This window comes from Crinia signifera, chromosome 6 (genome assembly GCF_055691185.1).
Source record: "Crinia signifera chromosome 6, ASM5569118v1, whole genome shotgun sequence".
In the NCBI taxonomy this organism is placed as follows: Eukaryota; Metazoa; Chordata; class Amphibia; order Anura; family Myobatrachidae; genus Crinia; species Crinia signifera.
Window position 1 is genome coordinate 239,104,216 of NC_139222.1, and position 26,572 is coordinate 239,130,787.

The following is a 26,572-nucleotide window of genomic DNA, read 5'->3' on the forward strand; positions in this document are numbered from 1 at the left end:
TCTATCTAAGGGTGCAAGTGCCCCTGGCAAAGTAAGGGACAGCCCACACCCCATATTGTCAGAATAATTCAAGTACAGGATTTATTCTTTGTGTTCTTCAATTCCTGTTTTTCCTTTCTGTGCTTTCATACATTATCCGCCCCTCCCTCCTTCTTTTCTGCTCTTTTATGCCTCACTATTCTCTTCAGTCTTTATACCTTATTCTCATTTCTTCACTGTCTTCCTTTCTTTTCTCATATATTACTCACTTTCTTTAATTATTTCTCACATAGCATACTGTCATTTCTGATTACTAACACAGAGCTTCTTACTCACCTTCTTTGTCCCCCTCACCTACCCTAATCCCCTCCATTTCTTTACTATTTTATTTCACTCCACTCTCATTCCTAAACCATTTAAGAATGGTAGTGCTGAGTGCTGGGTCCACCCCCCTGATAATGGCAGTGAACACTGGCCCAGTAGCCCAAGATTTGATACAGCCTGGGAGGATTATGTAGGTCCAGGGCAAGCCTGGTGCTGACCCCACTCCACTGATCACCAGGTGTCATGATAAGATGCTTATGGGATGGGACTGGCAGCATGAGAAAGTACAGTACTGTCTGCAACATCCTAAGGATGCTCCCAGCAACTGCCTTGAGAGTGTAGAAACTATTTAAAAAGGGTCAGATTAGATGGGTCAAAATGGTTATCTGCCATCAAATGCTATGTTTCTAGCCTTGGCCATGGGTGGAACTGCTGGGTGAGGATTACCACCCCCTCAGCTAGCACTCCTGGCGAGTGCCATCCTAGACAAGGGGGAGACACGCCCATGAAGAAAACAGTGGTAATTGAGATAGACATACACTGTACCATTACCTTTCCTTTTTTCGTGAGTTCGCACTGTGTGACACATCTGTCCTTACAGCAGATCAGTGTATCTGCGCAGTCATCATTCTCCTCACAGATTAGCTCTAGCATTAACAGAGTTACAGTGTAGATGTGTTATTTCAAATACAATCTACATCATAGGTCCTCAAACTGAGGCCCTCCAGATGTGGTGAAACTACAATTCCCAGCATGCCTTGCCACAGTTTTAACACTCACTTATAGGAAAACTGTGGCAAGGCATGCTGGGATTTGTAGTTTCACCACATCTGGAGGGCCGCAGTTTGAGGACCCATGATACATCTTTGGTATTAAGGTGATACGTACTAGTATGTAATATTTGCTAAAAGACAAACTATAAATGTGTTAATTTAATGATGCTCATGGCTTCACAGCAACAAAACACTAAAATAAAACTTACATAAAACTTTCTGGGACTGAAATTTAAATAAGTGAAGAATAAGTGATTTTGTGCGCTGACACCTGTCCACTAATTGTGCTAAGGATTAAGATGGAGGTTTACCAGAAACTGGTGGTGTAAAATGCCTGTAGAATAGGTCTTTCGATTCTGTAAACATCCTCAGCTCTCCGGAAAAACCCAGGGCACAGGTACTCCAAATCACCAGTAATGCTAAGCTTCCTCCAAAAAGTGACACAATCCAGGCTGCTGCAACGCGTATCGGGACCTTCTGTACCTTCTACAGGCATGTTAAACCACCAGTTTCTGGTAAACCTCCATCTTAAACCTTAGCAACAACAATATTTTTGTTTATATATGTTTTATTGTGTGATGTACAAATAAATCTCGTTATATTTACAATATCACACTATGATGCAATTCTATCTTTCCATATGTCTCCAATATATCAATTAATGGAGAGCCTCTAGTAAGGCGAAGACAGCGAGAATAAGGAGAGTAATATTTCATTTATTTATTCTTGGTGTATCTCCTGTGTCACAAATTTCATCACCTTCTCACAATTAGTGGACAGGTGTCAGCGCACAAAATCACTTATTCTTCACTTTTTCCATAAGCTTTTCTGTTACTTGGGGAGTAACATATTAGTGATTAGTGCTGCAGATACTTATTTTCAGTGCACAGTGTGAAAACTCAAACTATTATCCAATATTGAAATTAAAATAAAACTGCAAGTTTCCAACCACATATCAAATGTATTTGCATGTTTAAAGACAACTAATAGCTGTATTTAACCACAGTGTTTGGCAGAGATGGACTGGACCTCGGATTTGCCTGGAGTTTTTGCACGTGCGCACCAAAGGCATGGGCATGCAGGCAACGCTGATTGCAGCATGCATGAGCCAGAGGCCTGGACACTGCGCTGCGTGCGGCTCTCCGGGCAGTCTCTCTGTGCCCAGATTGGCCCATGAGTCCATCTGCCCCTCTGGCATGTGTCCAAGGAGCCAGATGGACAGTCTAGCCCTGGTGTTAGGGTACACTTAGGCCCTTATTCTGATTGATTCATTCGGGTGCAAATTTGCGCCGGGACCGATGTTTTGCGTATGCACATGTGCAGCAGCATTTCTGCGCATGTGCATACCCTGGGAGCGTGTGAACTCGGAGCAAAATCTGTTAGCCAAGTGCACGTTCCCAGCCTTTCCAGGGGGGGTGGAGAGGGGCGTGGGGTGTTGGCCAGGGCCATTAGCATATGTGAACGCCCAGCAGTTCATGGGTGTTCCCATGAAAACGCTGGTCATACACATGCTAATGCGTTCGTGATGCACACATGTGGGGAGGCGGACAGCTAGCATAACCGGATTTCAGCTGACCGCCCAATCCCCTGCATTTCTTTGCTTATATGTACGAGTGGTCTAGACCACCCTTACATATGCGTGCGCTTTCTACATCATTCGATGGTCGGCAACCATCCAAAGATGGGGGAGGTTCTCATTGGCATGTGAATGGATGTTCCTGGAAAACATCCATCCGCAAGCCTTGCGACCAAATTCAGCATGCGAATGGGTAGTGCCGGGTAACCATTCGCAAGGCTAGGTTAGAGTGACTTGCAAGTGTGCGAATTCGCTCCTGAGCGAGTCACCTTCAATAAGGGCCTTAGTGCATGTGTAGAGCATAACATTAATTTATTGCAAGGTACAAGTAACCTCATCTTGTAGAAATACTCACCGTACTCGGGATCCACACACATTAGGCCACAGTTAGTGTCACAGCACTTCTGTACTCCAGTGCAGTTGGTGTCGGATGAGCAGTTTATAGCTGAGCAGTTAGTTCCATTAGTACATGGAGTGGGGCAGGCAATGGCTGAAGAGTTACTGGAGACAGATGGGCAGTGGCCTCTCTTCTCTGCCAGGTTCTCTGGAGAAACATATATACAAATTACATTGTTGCCTTGGTAATGTTTTCATAGATACACGTTGCCCTAGATAACTTGGGCTCTACTCCTGATATTAGATCCAGTGATGGGTGAGGGGCTTCTAAAGTGTTCCTATCATCTAGTATATCATCTAGTATATACAGCAGAAGATGGTATTTGTGGGCTGACATAATAGTAATACCATGAAATGAATAGGGTCTTGTCTGACACATGGGGAACCAATGGGTTGTTAAACTGAATTCTTACGCACATTGGGTCCACCCAAGCAATGGTCGCCTCTACTGAATATAGGTAACAAACTGCCTGATATTATTACTAAATTCAAGGTGGAGACAGAAAACTCCAGAAAGAAAGGAATCAACATACAGTAACATAATGTAAATCATATACCATCTTACCATGGCTTTCGCTGCTGCCATCATGACATAGAGCCACAGCCAACAGTGCGGACAGAATCACAGCTCTGAGCATTCTGAGGTCAAGTGATAGAGCACTGAAACCAATGTAACGAGGAAGCAGCTGTCAGTGTGCTGGGGTGATGTCTGTCTGGTGGCAACCTGCCATATATATATACTGTTATGAGCCTATGCACTATAGAAGTTAAAAAAAAAGATTTATACAGGAAAAGTTAAAAATACATCAGTCTATTTTAAAACAGCAATAGAAGCAAACAGGATGTTAAGGAAGAAATTAAATCCGTCATTGTATTGTGTATGGTCATAAGATATGGCTTGTAGTTACTGATGTAATACTTTCCAAAATCATATTGTATTAAAGAAACCTGAGTTATTCTTACTGTTGCTTCAGAGCCATTGTTCCTGGAAATAAAACCTAAAACCACTAACCTTGCTTAACGAAACCTAGCAGACACTCTATAGCGAGAACAATTAGAACTTACTCCGTGTACTTCATCCTTAATATCTTACATTCATTGTAGACTAAAGTACTGATGTAATAATACACTAGGGATCATTTTTTTTATTTTATTTTAAGCTGCCCCACTTCTTCAGCCACACTGTATATATATATATATATATATATATATATATATATATATATATATATATATATATAGAACAGTGGCGTAAATAGAAATTTTATGTAAGTTAGAGGATTCCCGCACCAAGATAGTTGTTTTGAAGTACAATCTGGAGGGATATTATATTGTTTCTTTAATATCTTTTTTTTATAAGAAATCTTTATGATTTGTATTAGTGATGTCCAATGGTTTTTAGATATACACAGTTAAATCAAGAAGATGAAAAGAAAACCATTTTTTGTGGACGCACTCATCCCTCACAAAAAAAGAATATAATTAAAAGTGTAAAGCTTTATTGGCGTAATTTATTAAAATATATCCTTGAGTTTCATTTGTCTTATATAATTAGTAGGTAACAGGGACACCAGATTAACAACACCACCACACATAAAGGGATGGATTTTGACCTTTAATATTTCCATACTTAATTTCTTTTTTCTGACTATTCTATTATTGTTTTTATATTATATTTCGCTTGATTAGCCCTAACATAAGGGCACTTTCTGAGCAATAAAATTTAAGCATAGGGTTCAAAATACCCATTACCTACTAATTACATAAGACAAATGAAACTCAAGCATATATTTTAATAAATTGCCCCAATAAAGCTTTACACTTTTAATTATATTCTTTTTTTGTGAGGGATGAGTGCGTCCACAAAACATGGATTTCTTTTCCTCTTCTTGATTTAACTATAAATAGCAATTTGACTCCCAGTGCAAACAGTAAAAATATGCCCCCCCCCAACCCATTTTTTATAAATAAATAATTTGCACGTACCTATGGTGTGCCCATTCCAAAAAGAGTGTGTGGCTTCACTGCAAGTACGTGGCCTCGCTACACACTGTAATGGTCATTAGAAAATATGCCACACACTGTAATACCCCTTAAACATTATACCCCACATGTACTGCTAATTACACGTAATACCATACACCGTAATGCCCTTTACACATTATTGCACACACTGTAATGCACAGTACACAATATGCCACACACAGTAATTTCATTAAACATTATACCACACACTGTAATACCCATTACACATTGTGCCAAACACTGTAATGCCCAATACAGAATATGCCACACACTGTAATGTCCAGTACACATTATACCACACACCATAATGCCCCTTACACATTATGCCCCACATCATAATGCCCATTACAGAATATGCAACACACCGTAATGTACATTACACATTATGCCACACACCATAATGACCATTACACCTTATGCTGCACCATAATGCCCACTGCACATTTTACCACACACCTTAATGCCAATTATACATTATACCACACACTGTAAGGCCCATTACAGATTATACCACATACCGTAATGTCCATGTCACATTATGCCACACAGTATAATGTTCATATCACACACACACACACACACAAACACACACTGTATTGACCGTTGTACTGTATATAAAACAAGATCAGCTTCCTGGCGATCAGGATGCTGGTGTTCACTATACCGAATCAGAACACAGCAGGAACTTTAAAATACTTTAGGATGCCGTTGCCAGAATGTCAACAGCCAAAAATCCAACCGTAATTACGCTAGGATAGGTTAGGATTAGGCCCTAGGGTTTGCTGCTGAAGTACCGATAAATGCTCAGCCGCGTGCACCTCACCATAGTGTACAAGACTGAATCAAGCTCTAGGTCTATTAGAAGTAGGTTTAATACCTGTGCCACATTTAAACATCTCAGTGTCACTGAGATGACTAAAGGTGCAGTTCCTAAGCATTTTTAACCAGACAAGCAGGGTGCTATAAGTGCATAGTGTGCACCACATGTAGTGCTACAGTAGGTTAGTGGGCAACACGATCGCCCACCATATACAGGTCGAAAAATTAGGATTAAATACCCTGTCACCTGTACCACTCACTTTGTTGAATATGTTCTGTCTTGCCCATGCAGACTTTTGTACGTGGGCAAGACAGAATGTCAATTTAGAGAGTGAATGGCTAAGCCCTTCGCCATGCTTTAAGTTCAGGCAACAGTGATCAACCTGTTGCTCGACATTGCCTACAAAAAGGGCACAGCATAGCCAGCATCAGGTCAAAAATCATTGATTACATTCCTGTTCCTAAAAGAGGTGGGAACAGAGGTAGGATGCTACTACAGGCGGAGTCAAGGTGGATATCCCTACTTGACACCATCTCTCCGAGAGGCTTGAATGAACAACTGGGGTTGCATCATTTTTTATGAGCACCAGAGTATAGATGTTCATACAATTATGGTGGGATGTGACCACCCATTCATGGTATATGTTTACTAGCTAATTAGAAAGCATTGTATCATTAGTAGAGAGAGCCTTACCGGCCGGATTTTAATAAAGATTATAGATGTTTATAACAATGCCATATACACATTTTTTTTTAATTTTTCTAATTTTATCTGTTTTTCACTGTCACTTGTATATATCAGTAATAATTACTGTCTTAACAGGTTGATGTAACACTGGTTGTATATATCAGCGCTTATCACTTTTTGTACACTGTTTTAATTTTGATTGTCATGATCACGGCCGATCTTGACAATCCACGGACATTTTCACAGACACGCCCCCTTTTCGCCGATTGAATCACATTGACATTGAATCCCACCTGCCGATAAATAGGTCAGCAGACCGAAAAAGGGCCAGGGACAGTTGGGACCCAGGATTGAATACCCCCCTATTTGTCTTTCTTTCCAGCACACTGACTTTTTTTTTTTACTAAATATTTGTACTTATAACTTTTTTTGAGGGGGGGGGATTTTACCATTTTATTGTTATTTTAATTTGAGCATGTATTTAATGTTTTCACTCAATTTATTTTCTTTAAAGTATATCCCCAATGTATTTTTACACTACTATGTATTTTTACACTACCATGTTACTTTGCTGAGTACAAACTACTGTAAATGATATTGTTAATGATTTTTCAGAGTCCAACGGGTTGGAGTGTCAAAATCTAAATATAGCGTAGTGTGTACGCACTATGGAGCTGTGTGCTCCTGTGCTTTATCAGTGATATCCCTGCATGGAGAGCCAACAGGAGACATCAGCAGAGAAGGCCAATGCTGCAGAATGCAGCATGAATACCACCTCCCCTCCACCCAATGACACCCGGGTGACATTGGCAAGCGTGTATGTCCTTGCTGATGCCACCTTCTTATCAGTACCCCGTCACTCATGATGTCGCATTGGGTACACATTGTTTAGTGTGTACCCACCATTAGACATTTATATTACAAAGTACATTGAGTAAGTGATACTTGATCTGCCTATAGACCATCTATACGTTACTACGTTGACCATGCTACAATTCAATGAAAAAGTTCAGTGCTGTACTTAATGGTGTTTTATTTTTTATGTAACAATAGCTCTTAAGCAGCAGGTGTCCTTACGCAATATGATTTTGGAAAGCATTACATCAGTCATTACAATGACTGACGTACCTTATACAATGATGTATTCATTTTCTTCCTTAATATCATGTTTGCTTCTATTGTTTTAAAATAGTCTGATGTATATCTAACTTGGCCTTTATAATTCTTTTGTTTGGCTTCTTTTGTGCGTGGGCTAGTGACAGTATATATATGATTGCCACCACATAGACATCACCCCAGCACACTGACAGCTGCTGCCTCATTACATTGGTCTTCACAGTGCTATAACTTGACTTCAGAATGCTCAGAGCTCTGATTTTCTCCGCAGTGTTGGTTGTGGCTCTATGCCATGAAGGCATTGGTGATCACTATGGTAAGACATATATATATGATTTACAATATTTTACTTTATTATATATCTGCAGGATGTAGACGAAATGACTTTGATAATGATAAATCTGTGATATGTATACATATATTGGTGTTACTAAACTTATACCTATTAGTATAAGGATGCAAATGCCTGTTTAAAGATTCACCCAACTGCAGCTGGTACATACAGACTCGCTCACTTGTCACCTGGGTAGCATGTGTTGAAAGTTCTATATGGATGACAGTCATGATGTCAGCAGTGAATGCCAAAGTAAGACTTATTTGAAATGCAGTGTGTGTGTGTGTGTTTGTCTGTGTGTGTGTGGTAATGTAGACTCAAGTACTTTTTTAATGCTAATGGAGTATATCTACAGCTGTAACCCTGCTATAAAGGTATGTATTATTATAACTATACATAGTGGAGATGTACTAGGCCTTGGCGTGAGATAACGTATCAGCTCCTATGTACTATGGCCCTTATTCTGGTTCACTCATAAAGGCAAATTCCTTCTCAAATGGACAAAACCATGTGCACTGCAGGTGAGGTAGATGTAACTTGTGCAGAGAGAATTAGATTTGGGTGGGGTTTTTCTTCAAAGTGAGATCTATATTGCAATGTAAAAATAAAGCAGTCAGTATTTTCCCTGCACAGAAACATAATAACTCACCCAAATCTAATTCTCTCTGCACAAGTTACATCTGCCCTACCTGCAGTGCACATGGTTTTGTCCATTTGAGAAGGAATTTGCCTTTGCGAGTGAACCAGAATAAGGGCCTATATTGCAGGTGATATTTGAAAAATGACAGTTAATTACTGACTGGTTAGTACAGGATTGGCCAAACCCAACCTTAAGATCTACCAACAGTTCATGTTTTTCAGGCAACCTGTGGATCTATAGTAGGAATGAATGCAGCATGTTTAAAAATGTGATCATTAGGAATGACTACAGCTGTGCACCGGCTAGGTGATTTCGAAAATGTGGACCGTTAGTAGATCTTGAGGACCGGTTTTGCCGGCATTAGTAGTTTAGTGTATCTCCGTTCACTCTCCAAGACTTAGTATATCTACCCTATAGTACTCATAGTATAAGCCAGTGACATGCAGTAAGGTGAACGGCAGAGGAGACACTAGCTAGTAGTACCAGAGCAAATTTACACACAGTACTTAAATTCAAGGTTTAAAGGGGCTTTATACAAAGGTGCAGCCGTATATATTGCTGGGAATTTGGTGAGTTTTGATCAGAGATGTAAGGAATATAAAAATGATTAGAATAATATTAAGAGGATATTTATAAAATATTCTTTGTATCTCATATATATAATTTTATCGTTAAATCCCTGGAGTATACTGGAGTATGACAGAAAAGACCTGTGTGATTGAGTATATTTATACAACATTGTAAGTAAGTTCCAATCTGTAATAGCAAAGCAGGAGATAATTATACCTAATAAATGATACAAGCTAACAATACAATAAGCCCCTGATAATAGGTGTTACATAGAGAATGATACATGTTGTTGATCCCTTTATTTCCATAGTTCTCTGTATCCTTTGTCCTTCCATAATGGTATCAGTGAACCAATTGCTTATATCCAGTAGAGGTGGCCATTGCTGGGGTGGATCCAATATGTGTAGGAATGCAGTGTATCATCTTAGGTGTGCCTAATGCCCCAGCTATCACACCAGACACTACCGATTTCATAGTCTTAATAGTGGGTCATACCACAAATATCTTTAACTGCTGTGTGTAGGTACCAGGAACAACACCGCTCTCATCTCTGGTTCTCATATCAGGAGTATCGTCCAGGTTAATTAGAGCAATGTGAACATATGAAAACATTACCAAGGCTTGTTGTCATTTGTATATTTGTTTCTCCAGAGATTCTGGCAGAGAAGAGAGCCATCTGCCCATCTGCCTCCAGTAACTCTTTAACCACTGCCTGCCCCATACCATGCACTAATGGAACTAACTGCACAACTACATACTGCTCATCCGACACCGACTGCACTGGAGTACAGAAGTGCTGTGACACTAACTGTGGACTAATGTGTGTGGATCCCGAGTATGGTGAGTATCTCTAAGGGAAGTCATTTACACTGTACAATAGGAAATCCGTGTCATCATGTGTACTATTATGTTGGCTATGAATTCCAATGCTCAAAATGCCAACAGCCAGAATCCCAATGTATTGTGGCAAGTATGTTATCCCTACCGTGTCTCAAATCCTAACTCAGTCCTCACTCAGACTAGCCTTACCCATCTCCTTTCGCAACCTAACCCTAACCCCATTATACCCGCAGCCTAATCCTAATCCTCCCTTTAGTACCTAAGTCTAACACCAACTCCTGTACTTGACTTCAGGATCAGAATTCTGACCATAAGGGTTCCTACTTGTACCCCCAGTATTATATATGGAATGGTACAGGTATTATTTTAGTGATATGGTGGCATAAAGTAGTGTTCACTCTAGAAATGTTGTCAGGCAGGGTGCTGGGGGGCGGTCCGGGCCCGCCGACGTCACACTTGCGGGCGGTCCCAGGCCGCCGACGTCACTAAAGTGACCGGGCCGGGCCGCCGATGTCACTTAAGTGGGCGGGCCGGGCCGCCGACGTCACTAAAGTGGGCGGGCCGGGCCACCGACGTCACTAAAGTGGGCGGGCCCGGCCCCGCCGAAGATGTCGCCACTACAGGGGGAAGGTGCCGTGATGCCGGGGAAGCGCCGGGCATCGCCATCTAAGGCGGCGCTGGGCTTCCCCGTGCAAGCTGTGGGGCAGGCACCAGGCTGTTTTAGCGGGGCGCTGCGAGAAGGGCAGGGCGCATTTTGCCCTTAAAATATTGGGCAGGGCGCAGCGTCCCACTAAAACAGCCTAGTGGGAACACTAATAAAGTCTTATGCCTTTGTGCTGAGTATGCACAGATGGCTCAGTACACAGTGATGCACCTGCGTTGTGTGCTGACCGATTTGTCACGGTCTGCATTCTCTGGTGAGAGAATACTGGGGATTACTAGCTATATACTCAGAATACACTACGTATAACAAGAGATGAAGCTAATAGATCATACTCGCTACCAAGGTTGAACTCGATGGATTCAAGTCTTTATTTAGCCTTTACTACTATGTAAATATCTACAATTAATGAGGAAAGAGAAGAGTGTCAGTGTGTGGTGCACTTGAGAAGGATTAGACAAAATGTAACCTTTATTTGAAATTACTCATAAAATGTTGGGAAATATTGATGTCAAATAATACACATAAAGACACAGACAGTGTAAGTTTAAAAAGGATATTATATCCTCACGCAGTGGGGCCCCACTATGTTGTCTTCCCTAATATAATTCTCAAATCTTTGCAAAGGGTGTTACTATCAATGCAAGGTGCATGTATACTGTATTTCAATGGCACTGTGGTTTTCACTCCCTTAGAGTCCTATTCATTGTTGCATATGCTATAATATTAGAGGGAGTAACAATCCCTATTACAGGTTAGGTCTATGCTTTATCAACGAGGATAGGGATGAAAAAATGGGTTGGATGCCTGTTAAAATGAGAAAGAATACGGTATAAAGAGCTGGGATCTGTAAGCACTAATGCAAGGGGTGTGTACTACTCCGGTGCCCAGTATGTGGACAACGCGCGTGTTCCCGCTGTGACTTGCTGGTGCCCACCGAGCCGGTTCAGCACCTGGTGCGGACCGAATTTCCGACACTCTACCGCTTAGGGGGACAGCCGTTAATGCGGTTACCGCTACTTGGCAAAGGGAGAGAACCGGTGTGTGTGTGCGTATTACACCACCGATCTTCAGTCCACCCTGGAGTCAGAGAACTGTAGTGATATATATATATATATATATATACGTATACCAGGGCCGGGCACAACCTCCGGGTGCAATTGCTCAGTCGGGTGCCCTCGTCAGGGTGGATACAAACTTCTGTAGGGATGGACGCGGCACTCCAGGCTTTTGTGAACAGCAAATTTCTTTATTTGAGTGAACAGCAACGTTTCAATGCAACAGCATTATCATCAGACTCAAAGCACACTACACATCTAATCATTTAAATACCCCCAAGCGTACATTACGCTGGAAGAGTACTCACTAAGACCACCCCCTACGTAACAGCGTGTTACAACACGCCCACACTTGAGTCACCCTGTGTTACCAGGGGAATCTGAGGTGAGCTTGTTTAACCCCTTAATCGTGCTACAAAGGTACAACACATAGTATAAAACATCTAGCAAAATGTGTCTATACATTAATCGAAAATAGTATCAAAGATCAATAAAAGATACATACATCACAAACACATCTTAAGTCATACAAGTTATATGCTAGCAAGTGTAATGGTAAATACAGTGTATATATAGACTAAAAAATCGGTCAAAGTGGTGTGCTACCAAGTAGTCATATGGACACCCTAAGGTGACCTCCCAACTAATCCCGTGATATGAGACATACAACTTAATATATATAATTAATGTGAACTACATATACACTTCATATTACAATATGAGGACCCATCTACAGGGGCCCGATGGGCAGGGGTAAGGGGATCCGAGTTAAAACGTACAAGGCCTTTAAATCAAAACATTGATTCCTGAATGCTCATTCAGACCACGGGGTGCTATGGTATCTAATTTTGCTATCCAGCGTGCTTCACACTTCAATAATTGTAAATTTCTATTCCCTCCTCGTATAGAGGCTGGGACATGATCTATCATGCGATATTTAAGAGTTGACAGGCTGTGTGGTGTTTGAGCAAAATGACGCGACACAGGTTGGTCGCTGGTCCCCTTTAAAAGAGCTTTACGAATAGATCACCTGTGTGCGGTCATCCGTTCCTTGAAAGGACGTTCAGTTTTTCCAATATACGATAGCCCGCAGGGGCAGATTATTTGATATATCGTATACGGAGTATTACAAGTTAATAGGAACCTGATGGGGATGGGTCTACCCCTATGTGGGTGGTTGAACGAGGCACCAGGGATCAAAAAGCTACAAGTAGTGCATACACATCTTATACAGCAGACTCTCATAGAGGGTCTACTCACATTTTGTGGCGATGCATCAGATTTTACCAGCATGTCTCTAATGCTTTTGGATCGCTTGTAGCTGGGTAATAAGGTAGTGTGTGACAATCCCAGATGAGGATCTGATTGCACAAGTGGCCAATGTTGCCGTACTATATTAGTGGTAACCGGGCTCTGATGATTGTATGTCGACACCCATGGTAGTCGATCTCCCAACTCGCCTCTGTCTGTTTTTATGTCAAGCAAATGCTTACGATCTATTGCCAATACTTTTTGTTTCGTGGCTTCAAGTAGATCTGCTGGGTATCCCCACTGGAGGAATTTGGATATCATCTCCTCCATTTGGGATGCCGCTATCGTGGGGTCTGACACTATTCTCCTCACTCTCAACAATTGAGAGTAGGGGAGACTTCTAATCATAGATCTAGGATGACAACTGTGATATTCTAGTAGATTGTTTTTGTCAGATGGTTTGGAATACAGACAGGTGGAAATTTGGCCCTCCTTCAATCTGATCAGCACATCAAGATAATGTATCTCTTGATTGCTATGGCTGTAAGTGTATTTTATAGGGTGATCACTGATTTTGGAGCTCTATGAGGGCTATAAGATCTTCAGGGGGTCCCTGCCAAAATATCAACAGATCGTCGATGCTTTCTCATGCACCCTAGATAAGCTAATTTACCTGAAACCTGTGACAGCTGCCCCTTTAATACTAATTCAAGTGCTGTGTTTGGGATGGTCTCACCTTTTAAAAGCCATAAGGACATGGCAGTTGAGCTTTAACCCAGGAAAATAACACATGTTCATTTTAGCTATGATGTGCAAACAGTTGCCAGGTTCCCATGAAAATCAGTTGTTAGTGTAGGACTTGCAGTGAAATGGGGTCCCTTGGCGATGGGCTGCAAGCTTAAATGCATTGATCAATTCATGAACTAAAACCCCATTATTTATTTAATTGATTATTTGAATGTTAAGGTGAGTTAGTTTGTTGTAGTGAGTGCTGGGCCCCCTGTGTTTGTATTTACTAGAGTGTGTGGTCACAGGCCAATGCACCCCATCCTGGGAAGTGGGTGCTGTTTGCACCCCATTCTTAGGAATGGCGAGTGTGTTGGTACTTCTGTATCTATATATATATATATATATATATATATATATATATATATATATATATATGAAGGAAGGAAAGTTCAGGGTGCGCCTATTACAAGGTTTTTACAGTGCAGGTCATATAAAATGTGTCCAATACAATAAACACAATATAATATTCAATATATAGTAATAAAAATGATTTTTAATAGATGTGTTTTCCAAGAGATGTTGCTGGCCCAAAGCGTTTCGTCAATAACTTGACTTCATCAGGGGCATGGAAAGCAGACTGATACAAAGCAGGTTCACACTGTAATTCATAACACATCAGTGTGATATTACAAAGTACAAATAAGACATTTGTCAATTGGTATAAAAACGGAGGACATGATGGAGATGAAGAATATAATCTTGCCGGACTCCTGGATCCTATATATATAGTTCTCACTGTAGCCTGACGACGGAGCTTAGAGCTTCGAAACGTTACTAGAATAAATTACTACTATTTTGCACAGACCCTGGAGTGCCGTGATGGTTGTGTGTGCTCACCCCCAGCCAACATCTCTTGGAAGACAATCATTTTTATTACTATATATTGAATTTTATATTGTGTTTATTGTATTGGACAAATTTTATATTAACTGTACTGTAAAAACCTTGTAATAGGCGCACCCTGAACTTTCCTTCCTTTCATCTCTACCCTTTGGGTCCCGTCTAACAGGGGATCCCTCAGAGGTGCTGCCTTAAATTTGTTAAGCCCGGTTGGGGTTGCTGGGCCCCTTGTGTTTGTATTTACTAGAGTGTGTGGTCATCCTGGGAAGTGGGTGCTGTTTGCGCCCCATTCTTAGGAATGGCGAGTGTGTTGGTACTTCTGTATCTATATATTTGGGTTGATTTTTAATTAACCTTTGTTACTGTGATCATAGCTTTCTCATGCACCCTAGATAAGCTCATTTACCTGAAACCTGTGACAGCTGCCCCTTTAATACTAATTCAGGTGCTGTGTTTGGGATGCTCTCACCTATAGCCATAAGGTACTTGGCAGTTGAGCATTAACCCAGAAAAAAAACACATGTTAATTTTAGCTATGATGTGTAAGCAGTGGCCAGGTTCCCATGAAAACCAGTTGTTAGTGTAGGACTTGCAGTGAAATGGGGTCCCTTGGCAATGGGCTGCAAGCTTAAATGCATTGATCAATTCATGAACTAAAACCCGATTATTTATTTAATTGATAGTTGAATGTTAAGGTGAGTTAGCTTGTTGTAGTGAGTGCTGGGCCCCCTGTGTTTGTATTTACTAGAGTGTGTGGTCACAGGCCACTGCACCCCATCCTGGGAAGTGGGTGCTGTTTGCACCCCATTCTTAGGAATGGCGAGGGTATTGGTATTTCTGTATATATATATATATATATATATACTGCAGACTTGAATATACTGCATACTTGAACTATCTAGCCTAGCCATGGGGCATACACACACTGACTGATTTGTGCTTAATTTCTAAGCGATCTAGCCAGATTGCTTAGAACCTACGCTTAAATCTCCCCGTGTGTATGCCCCATTAATGTGTCTTGAATAAGCGCTACTACAGGGTTTCTGTTAGTAACTATTTTATAATAGTTATCATCTTAATAGTAAAAACATGTATTGCCTTTGAAATAACACATCTATAACTTCTTTAATGCTAGAAATAATCTGTGATGATGATGAGGACTGCGCAGGAACACTGATCTGCTGTAAGGAGAGATGTGTCACAGAGTGCACCCCCAAAAAATTTGATGGAATGGTATGTCTATCTCCATGCTCTCTCGTACATATTTTACTTTCACTCTGCTCTGCCAGTCTAACACGGCATACTTCTTCTCTTTTCATTAGAATGAAGAAGAGGATGAGGATGAGGATGAAGATGAAGACTAAATTAAAGGATATGGCTAGGAGTAGCTTCTGGTCTCACGGGAGATGCAGCAAATGCTATTGATAAGATTATAAAGCATAATAAAATGTTGAAGAACTGCAAATTTGTGTGTATTGTGTTTTCTGTAGCACTTCCATTAGGAAATTAATTTAAGGCAGGGACTGTAGAGTTTGTGCTGCCTAACCTACCGTGTTCAGCATACTTCAGGGCCGGATTAAGCCTTTGGGGGGCCCGGGTCACTTTAGACAGGGGGTCCCCATCCCACCTTTCATTACTGGCCGCAAACTACATGGGAGGATATTACACTGTCAAAACACAGAGTAAAGGCAGTATAAGCTTGGTAAAAAAAAAAAAAAAAAATTATATATATATATATATATATATATATATATATATATATACTGCAACAAATGATCCGGTACTCCACTCCAATTCAAGTTAAAGGGGGTGCCTTGGCTGGTCATATACACGCTGGTTGTAGAGAAATGGTTCCCTCTGCCCGGCACTCACATACATCAAAAGAAGGCGACCTCACACAGGTCTAAACGGCAACGTTTCGGGAATTTTATTGTATTCCCTTCGTCAGGACAACACTACAGCATCATACAAAACAACATTAAATACACTTACCCCTCCACCATAACGAGCGCTCCCCGCCGCGCCGTTCCCTGGAGTCGCGATGACGTCATTCACCTCCGCCCACCTGACGTCTCACGTCGGCTGCCAAGGTACTGGGCGCCGCTTGAGGCGCTGTGTCCAAATCACCCTATGTGACACAAAAATACATGCAGTGAACGCAAATATACCAGTAACAAAATAACAAACATAACCAAACAGCAAACTAGCCATCATGTCTGTGGCCACAGTTAATTAAACTAGCAATGGTGGCTATTTGAAAAATAATGATAAGAGCATCAGCGCACAGTGACATGTTATAAATCTTACTGTAGGGGCAAGAAAATATATTCAAAGGAAGCTCCTAAACTGAGAAATAATGTCAACTAGTGCGATCTAAATCATATATGTCAGAGTCAGAAAACTGCCAGCATGTCAATTCATGCACCTAGCTGACAATTAATCTAACTGTATGTCTCCGGGGTTGTAAGCGAGCAGCAATCTAACAGCAAAGATGCTGACTAAGAAACACATAAGGTAGGGAGATCAGGAAGAGCTAAAAATAGAACGGAAAGAGATGGAAGAAAAAGAAGAAAAAGGAGAAAAGTGTAATTATAGGGAAAACAAAGTATGAAAAAAGAGAGTCTGAAAAAATGGAGGGAGAGGAGCAGAAAGCATCTATCCCCCAACACCGAAGGTGGATCTCAGCATAATATTGTCCGATAGTCACAAAAAGCATTTCAAGGACATGAGCTCGTTAAGGCCCAATGGGTGGACTGTCTGCAGGGTGTGCATCCATTTTGCCTCCTTTTGAAGCAGGGTCTTGTTTCTGTCTCCTCCCCTATAGTTGGGGGGGACCCAGTCTATCATTTTGTATTTTAGGGAAGCCATGGAATGGCCCAATTCCCTAAAATGTCTGGCCACCGGCTGTTCGGATCCTCTTCCCTCGAGGGCTTGTCTGATGCTGGAGCGATGCATTCCCATTCGCTCTTTAAAAGTCCTGGAGGTCTTCCCTATATATAATAGCCCACAGGGGCATCGGATAAAGTAAATGACAAAGGATGAGCTGCATGTCAGGGGGTAGTTGATTATATACCGTTTCCCGGATCTGGGGTGCACAAAGCTGTCTCCGGTTTCAAGATAGCCGCAGGTAGTGCATCCAAGGCATTTGAAGTTCCCAGGTTTGCGTGAGAGGAAGTTAGTTGTAGTTTTATTTCTGAATTTGGTAAGATCATTTTTAACGATTTTGTCCTTTATATTGGCTCCTCTTCTGTAGCCTGGGACCAGCCTCGAGTCTTTGAACATAGGCAAAAGTGGATCATTGGTCACACTCGGCCAAAGTTCTTTTGCAGTTTTGGTGATGTGCCCAGACCCTGTGGTAAACTTCATCGGCCATATGGTTTTTCTTACAACCTCCTCATCTCTCTTAGGATGGAGTGCTTCATCTCTGGAAATGGCCAGCGCTCTTCTTTTTTCTTTTTGTAAATCGCGTGCCGAGTATCCCCTCTGGAGAAATTTTGTAAGTAGTTTGTCAATTTGGTTCTCAGCATCTCTTCTATTACTGCATAAGCGAATCATACGTAAGAACTGGGAGAAAGGGAGACCACGCTTAAGCGCTGCTGGATGGTGACTTGAGGCGCTCAAATACGTGTTCCTATCCACGTCCTTGTGGTAGACCGAGGTGGTGATAACATTGTCCTCTAAGGTCACTAGGACATCAAGATAGTGTATGCTGGTATCGCTGTAATCTGACGTGAATTTTATGTGGGCATCACGCATGTTGATATTTGTGAGGAGTGTTTTCAACTTTTCCTCTGTACCACTCCAGAATATGCAGATATCATCAATATACCGGCAATAAAAGGTGAGAAAAGATGCGCAGCCTGGATCTTCAAAGAATACTGTCCTCTCCACCAAAAACATGAATGCGTTGGCGAAGCTCGGTGCCACCGAGGAACCCATGGCACACCCTTGCTTCTGCCTGAACAGCGAGCCATTAAAAGTAAAATAGTTCCTTGTCAGAGTTAAGGATAATAACTGTATGAACAATTCGACATCTGGGCCCTTGTAGTGTTCATTCGACTGGAGCAATGATCTTGTTGCTTCCAGGCCCCTCTGGTGGGGGATGCTTGTATACAAGCTCACAACGTCTATAGTGGCCATCAGATTTTTATTTGGCAGGGGCGAGAGGGCTATCATTTTTTGAATGAACGTTGTAGTGTCCTTCAGAAAAGTACTCTGCATTTGGATAACTGGCTGCAGGTAGTGGTCCAAAAACTGCGATACTATATAATAGACTGATTCTCTGGCGGCTATAATTGGCCTGCCAGGAGGTTTGACCGGATTCTTGTGCAGTTTTGGAAGACAATAGATGAGTGGGATTTTGGGATGTTGTACCATAATGCCATCTTTAATTTTAGTGGAGATGAGGTTCTTAGTTACGGCCAATTCCAGAATGTCTGAAAGTTCTTTTTGATATTGTTTCGTGGGGTCTGAGGCAAGTTTCTCATACACCGATGAATCACACAATTGTCCCTCTAACTCTTGGATGTAATCTTTGGTGTTTTGTACCACAATTCCGCCCCCTTTGTCTGCCGCATGAATAATGACATCAGTATATTCACTCAAATTCTTGAGTGCTTGTTTCTCTGCTTTTGTAAGATTTTCATTACATGAGGGCATTCTGGATACTTGTCTGATGGTATTGTCCATGGCAGAAGTGAATTGTTTGATGGCAATATTGGACGAGGAAGGGTCAAAAGATGATTTGTTGAGAAATGTAAGATATTCACTGTCTGTTTGGTCTTGTTTGCCATACATTTCCTTCAATTTAAGGCCGCGATTGAATTTGAAGAGATCTATTTTGCTTTTAAAGGGATCAAAGGGGTTTAAGGGCACAAAGGATAATCCCTTGTTGAGGACGCTGACTTCACTAGTAGTCAGGGTCCGATCCTTTTTCTTCTTTTTCTTCCATCTCTTTCCGTTCTATTTTTAGCTCTTCCTGATCTCCCTACCTTATGTGTTTCTTAGTCAGCATCTTTGCTGTTAGATTGCTGCTCGCTTACAACCCCGGAGACATACAGTTAGATTAATTGTCAGCTAGGTGCATGAATTGACATGCTGGCAGTTTTCTGACTCTGACATATATGATTTAGATCGCACTAGTTGACATTATATCTCAGTTTAGGAGCTTCCTTTGAATATATTTTCTTGCCCCTACAGTAAGATTTATAACATGTCACTGTGCGCTGATGCTCTTATCATTATTTTTCAAATAGCCACCATTGCTAGTTTAATTAACTGTGGCCACAGACATGATGGCTAGTTTGCTGTTTGGTTATGTTTGTTATTTTGTTACTGGTATATTTGCGTTCACTGCATGTATTTTTGTGTCACATAGGGTGATTTGGACACAGCGCCTCAAGCGGCGCCCAGTACCTTGGCAGCCGACGTGAGACGTCAGGTGGGCGGAGGTGAATGACGTCATCGCGACTCCAGGGAACGGCGCGGCGGGGAGCGCTCGTTATGGTGGAGGGGTAAGTGTATTTAATGTTGTTTTGTATGATGCTGTAGTGTTGTCCTGACGAAGGGAATACAATAAAATTCCCGAAACGTTGCCGTTTAGACCTGTGTGAGGTCGCCTTCTTTTGATGTATGTGAGTGCCGGGCAGAGGGAACCATTTCTCTACAACCAGCGTATATATATATATATATATATATATATATATATATATATATATATATATATATATATAGGAAAGGACTGGCTGGGGGTGAGCACACACAACCAACACGGCACTCCAGTAGTAATTTATTCTAGCAACGTTTCGAAGCTCTAAGCTCCGTTGTCAGGCTACAGTGAGAACTATATATATAGGATCCAGGAGTCCGGCACTCAGGTCTTGTGGGTAAATGCCCCAATGTACTGGCTTTGGTGCCCTCTGGCAGGAGGGGATGAGGCCTCAGCAATGGATATAGGAGGAAATAAGCAGCACTCCGAGACTGCCAAATCGTTATAGTAAGAGGATATTTAATCCATGTGCGGTATATATATATACCACATGAAAATACTGTGTTTGTCCCTCTGTACCTTACTCTGTAGGAGCCCTGACATGCTCAGTGCTGTCTCTGATTAAAAACCTTCCGATGACGAGGCCACTGCTGCTGCTGTCCTCTATGGGCCTGAGAAGCATATGATGAGCTCCACCAAGCAGAGCTCAGCACAAGCCGCTCAGCCTCTGACCTCTTGTGCAGTCAAGAGTGCCTTGGCTCCCAATGCTCAGCACCATTAATCATTGTCACATTGGCAGATAGGTGAAGCTGCAGAACTTCCCCACTCCCATGCACAAAACCTTTAATTAAAAAATATATAAATGCCAACCACAGGGGGCCCCTAGTTAGAGGGGGGCCCAAGGGTACTGACCCCCTGTGCCCCCTTAATCCGGCCCTGGTGTACCTTAGTAATTGTGCATCTAAGCCTATTAATGACATAAACAAGATCTAATGTTCTGTCATAAAGCTGCTGGTAAATGGGATGTCTGCCCCAACAATTGTCTAAGGCAGGGGTTCCCAAGCACTGAAACCAGCACTAGTATGTACAATTAATATGATGGATGGTACTGTAGATGGTATAGAAAATGCACATTTATTTGAAAACCACAATACAAATAAAAGTAGAATTACAAGGCATAAAATGCAAACACTTAGCTATTCCAATTGTTTTGTTATATTAGGGTTATCAAAGTGGCGCATTTATTATGGGTGTACACCGCGCACCCTACACCCATTGTGTTACCTGGGCAGCATGGTTCGTGCAGCGCTGGGAAGGCAGTGGGGTCCCTGTGGCAGATGGGCAGTGTCAGGGTCCCTGCGGCGGATGGGAACTAGTTCCCATCTGCCGCAGGGACCCCGCCGCTGACTGTCCAGCCACTTCGGGGACCCCCTGCCCGCCCACGCTGCCGGAGTGTGGGGGCCCCTGATGTGTGCTGGCCCTGGGGCAACTGCCCCTGTCACCCCCTGCATATGGAATGAGCGGTCCTTCTTATTCCATATGCAGGGGTGGGGACCCGCTCATTAAATATTCAATGCACGGAGCAGGTCCCGCTCATTCCATATGCAGGGGGTGAGGACCCGCTCATTAGATATGCACAGAAAGGGACCAGCTTGTGCTCACTGTTGGCTGGGTCCTAAATACTGTTTCAGACCCGTTCAGACTGCAAAAAAAAAAAAATGGGTCTGAATTGGATAGGACCCTGCTTATTTACCGTTTCCAAATATAGTTTTTTTGGAAACAGTAAATTCACTGTGGACGTTTCAGACTGTACCTTTCAGTGGTTCCCATCCAAGCCTGTTAATTGCTCTTCCTAGTCTGATATTTCAGGTTCTGTCTGACTTAGAGGAGCTGGTTACTGCTCCAGCTCCACACACCTGGTATGTAGTTTTATATTCTCGTTGGCAGATTGCTCTGCCTCCTGAATTCTAATCCCCTAGTCCCCAATACCATTTGGTAGGTGGGATTCTCTAGTTTTTAATTCCATTAAAATCTAAGAAATCTATTTCCCGGAACTGGAGATATCTGCAGTCAAGCAAGCTGTCCTCCCACCAGAAAATTATGAATAATAAGCCCACTCCACTATACACCCCTCCTCTGCATATTAAACATCCTCTACCACCCCGGAAGTTATGTATCAGGGCCCCTCCATTCAGCCCAATGCCCCCTTCTCCCACCTCATCTCCCACCATCTGTGCAGTAAAGGGGTAATTAGTGGAAATTACTGATCCAGGCCCTACATGCTGAGCGATTGATATAATACCCCCTTCCACCTGCGGGACATCAAAGCTTCCCCCACCCCTACCGCTGGAGGATCGGTAGGGGCCCCAATACATTGCTATGCCCAGGAGTCTACACTGCTGTTGACGCCCCTGTGTATATATATACATGTGCGTGTGTGTGTGTGTGTGTGGTGTGTGTATATATATATATATATATATATATATATTTTTTTTTTTTTTTGTTTATTATTATTATTATTATTATTATTTATATACATTTGGTCTATCTATAATACTTTAACTGACCCGGCATATACTGAGTCACCTAACTGTCCATCTCCGTGCTTTGCTCCGGCGCTCTGGAAACCCCCTTCTGAAAATCCTGCGTTTGCCCCTGTACATATTAATATAATGTGAATAAAAATAAATAAATTGATCCAAGTGATTTTGGCAAGGTATTTAGCTTTAAAACTCTTTCCTCACTGTCTGTTCCTATGTACACCTGGAAATAATCTGGACCTACTCTGTATTGTCAGAGTGGATATAATTACATCCACCTTGTTGGATTTGTAGGGTTATGGAATAAGGAATTTGCTTGAGTGGTCAAGAGTCCCTTTTGTATATCCAATAAAGGCGTGGAAGACACCACTGATGTCGGCAGGTGTGAAGGATTTTTCCGGTCCTGTTCAGGCTGGTTCTGGCAGATTCAGGAATCAAAGTGCTGCTGGAGCTTTTAGTCCACCTCTGCAGGAGAGGGTGTGGGTTGTTAGGTCTACACCAACTAGATCGACAAGCATTGGGTTGACACCACTAGGTCCACAGACAGCAAGGTCGACATGGGTCTAGGTCGACATGGATCAAGATCGACATGTGTCTAGGTCGACATGGGTCTAGGTCGACAGGACATTAGGTCGACACAAGCATTAGGTCAACATGGGCAAGGTTGACAGTCAAAAGGTCGACATGGGGTTTTTCACAGTTTTTTTACCTGAATGTTGACACAGTCGAAATGGACACAGTTTGAAGTGCACCGCATCCCCTCGCTTCGCTCAGCTTTGGGCACAATGCCTCGCTGTGTTTGACACACTATTTTAATCACCCACCACGTGCAGACCTAATGACCATATCTCGCAGGATAATGGGTTCCAACTAACGCCTTTCGCTGTAAAGTTTTGTCAAAGGTAGCATGTTTGGGATCCCAGCAGCAGGATGTAATGCTACCAAATGTATCAATATCCAGAATTTAAAGCATTCCCAATATTGACCCTCGAAGCTACAGTACTGCCATCTGAAGATGCTGGTAGCCCATCGCATTACTAGCTGGCAGAGGGTTCCACCAGGACCCTCCCCTTGAGTACTGTATCCACTCTGCTTGTGCGGTAAGAACAACGCAGTGGCTGCATAGACAGGGAGTAGTTTAAACATGATAGGCTGGGTGTGCAGCCTGAGGGTCATGTGACTCGGGGACCCTATCAGATCCTAGGTTTGGCTGGTTAGCTGGGAATATTACCTCAGGAATGGGAGGAGTCTGCCTCTTTTTCCTGAAAAATCTGAGTGAGTAAGACGTGTCCCCTGTGCCTGTTAGGCTTTAGTGTGGCAAGTTTTGTCAATTATCCAGTTTATCAGAAGTTAGAGTGCTGAATTACAATGCCTAGGGCCAAGCAGTCACCCGCTGTACGCCCTAAGCGTACCACCCGTCCCCCTGCCCGTTTTGACCAGGGCTCTGGTCCGGGCCTACCTGAAGGTGCCTCACCTGCTACTTTGGCTGGCACTCCGGCCCCCTCCGCGGGCTCCGGTGGTGACAGCGGTGATGCTGCTGGCTCTGACAGGGCTGCAGAGTCAGTGCGCACTGCCGTGACGCGCGAGGCAGGGCGCGGGCGAAGGTCTGCTCGCGGCGGTCGCGCAGCCTTAGGCCGCGGACGTCCCAGCGGCGGTGAGGGGGCTTCTGCGAGGGCTCCGGCACCTCGTTCACGGGTGGGCAGGGGTAGGAGAGCTGCAGCAGCGAGGCGCGCTGCGCCCGATTCCCCCCATGTGATGACGGCCGCGAGTGTAATGGCGGCGCCGTCTGGGGGGCGGGGCAGTTCGCGGCTTGCGACAGCAGAGGTGCAGGAGCGTCAGGGGGGTGAGGCTGAGTGGCCTGTGGCCCCCGTGAGGGCGCAGGGTGCCGGCAGGCCTGGCACTAGCGTGAGCCCCCAGTACAGGCCATCTTGGGAGCGCGCTGACCCTGGGCCATCACAGAGGCAGCGTTCAGGCAGTGAGGGAGGCAGTGGGCGTGACAGGGGTTGACCCTCCAGGCGCCCTGGGCTTGGTGCTGAGGCACACGGGCGCAGCAGCTGGGGGAGAACGTTAACCCCTGCTTTTGACCCTAATTTTCTTTCTGCGGCGCTGTCTTCTGTAGCAGGGGCACTGGCTCCTTTGGTGGATGGGATTTCGGGCGAAGCAAGGGCTTCAGGATCTAGCCGGAGCAGGTCCTCAGGGAGAGAGGCTATACCAGGTTGCGCCGCATTTGTGCAGGCTTTCAGAAGTTTGGGTTCCACACCAGCAAGAAGGGAGCGTGCCCACTCCAGCGGCTCGGCCTCATATTTGCCCCCTCGCAGGCATAGGAGTTGGCTCCAGATGCTGATGCTGTTGGGGTCTCGTGCCCACTTTATGTTTGGCAGGTCATCAAGCCGGACTGGAGGGGCTAGCTGAGCTGTCGGTAGCGCCCGCTACTCTTAGGACCTATCGCCGGGCATGGTCTGAATGGGAGTCCTTTGCTGGAGGGTCTGCGCAGCCAGGTAGGCGCGGGCAAAAGCTCCTACTTTCTTTTATTTGGAAACTATACAGCGCAGGCAAGTCCAGGGCAGCAGTGTCTCGTCACTTAGCGGGCATATCCTTTGCGCAGCTGAAGGGCTTTCCTGATTTCAAAAAATGTTTTTTAGTAAGGAAAGCTATGAAAGGCTGGTCGCGCGCAGCTCCTGTTGCACCGGATAGGTGTCCCATTGATTTCACCATGCTTAATTTGCTATCGGAAAAGGTGAGCAGCATTGCAGATTCAGCTTTTGAATCTTTATTATTTTGTTTAGCCTTCTCAATGGCTTTTCATGGGGCTCTGAGAGTTATGGAGCTAGTTGCTCCATCAAAAAACAAAGAATCCACTCTCCTGTTGTCGGACGTACGCATAGACAAACGGGCTCTTTGGTGTAGGATTAGGCGCTCAAAAACCGACCAGGCCGCAAAGGGGGTTTGGGTGCCAATGCATCCGGTGGTACTGGCATTAGTTTGCCCTGTGACCTTGGCTAGTCAATATGCAATGGTAAGACCTGACGCTGCGGGCTCTTGGCTCCTGCACTATGATAGTTCCCCTCTGACGAGGTACCAATTTAGCTGGATGATGCGTCGCTGTCTGAGCGAGCTGGGTTTTCCCCCGGGAGACTTTGGCACCCATTCCTTCCGCATAGGGGCGGCTACATCTGCAGCTAGGGCTGGCTGGCAGGTTAGCGACATCAAGGGTTTAGGTAGATGGCGCTCGGCGACCTATAAGAAATACATTAGACCACACCTCCTGCCCTGATGGACTGTGCGTGTCTGGTTTCCGTCTTGAGTGCCTCCCCTTAGGCCTTCCTACTCGGGGATTAGCTACGCTTTGTTGTTGGGCCAGCGTCCGGAGTTTTCACGCTTTTTTACCTGACTGACGGACTGAATTCGGCTTTACTAATTCGGCTAATTCGGCACCAATTAAGAGTCCCTCAGCAGGTCCAGACGTTTTTTCTCCGGCCGAGTAATCCCCTCTTTTTCCTAACCCTATCCAATCCTTACCTTCCCATGTTTGGTCCTATCCCTTTGTGTCTGGAGTGGCTTCATTTAGTATTGAAGCAGTGCTACTGCACCAAATTTGTGCACAACCACATTTTTTCTTTTGGCAGATCCTCCTAATAATTGCATTTACCTGTCCTTGAATAAACAATCCTAACTCCGTTTTACATATTTCTCTCCATATAGGTGTGGGCTACGATAACCACAGGGTTTGGGTGGTAGGTCGCTCTTATGTGCATTGGGCTTCTAGGCTTATGGCTTCTGGTGAAGGACCTGTGTTGGATTGTTGTCATCTGGTGTGTTGGTTGGGAGTAAGGGGGATGTCCTAGAGAGAGCTAAGGGCTTTCAT

General features: G+C 43.6%; 1 protein-coding gene across 1 annotated transcript; it reads left to right on the forward strand.

Annotated features, from left to right (window-relative positions):
- The first annotated feature begins 7,881 nt into the window (after positions 1 to 7,881).
- Positions 7,882 to 16,136, forward strand: LOC146007242 (uncharacterized). Its single transcript, XM_083145595.1, has 4 exons — positions 7,882 to 8,012; positions 9,892 to 10,080; positions 15,815 to 15,912; positions 16,002 to 16,136. The coding sequence occupies exons 1-4, from the start codon at positions 7,940 to 7,942 to the stop codon at positions 16,041 to 16,043; spliced, it is 402 nt and encodes a 133-aa protein (XP_083001721.1). The 5' UTR covers positions 7,882 to 7,939; the 3' UTR covers positions 16,044 to 16,136.
- Positions 16,137 to 26,572: the final 10,436 nt, after the last annotated feature.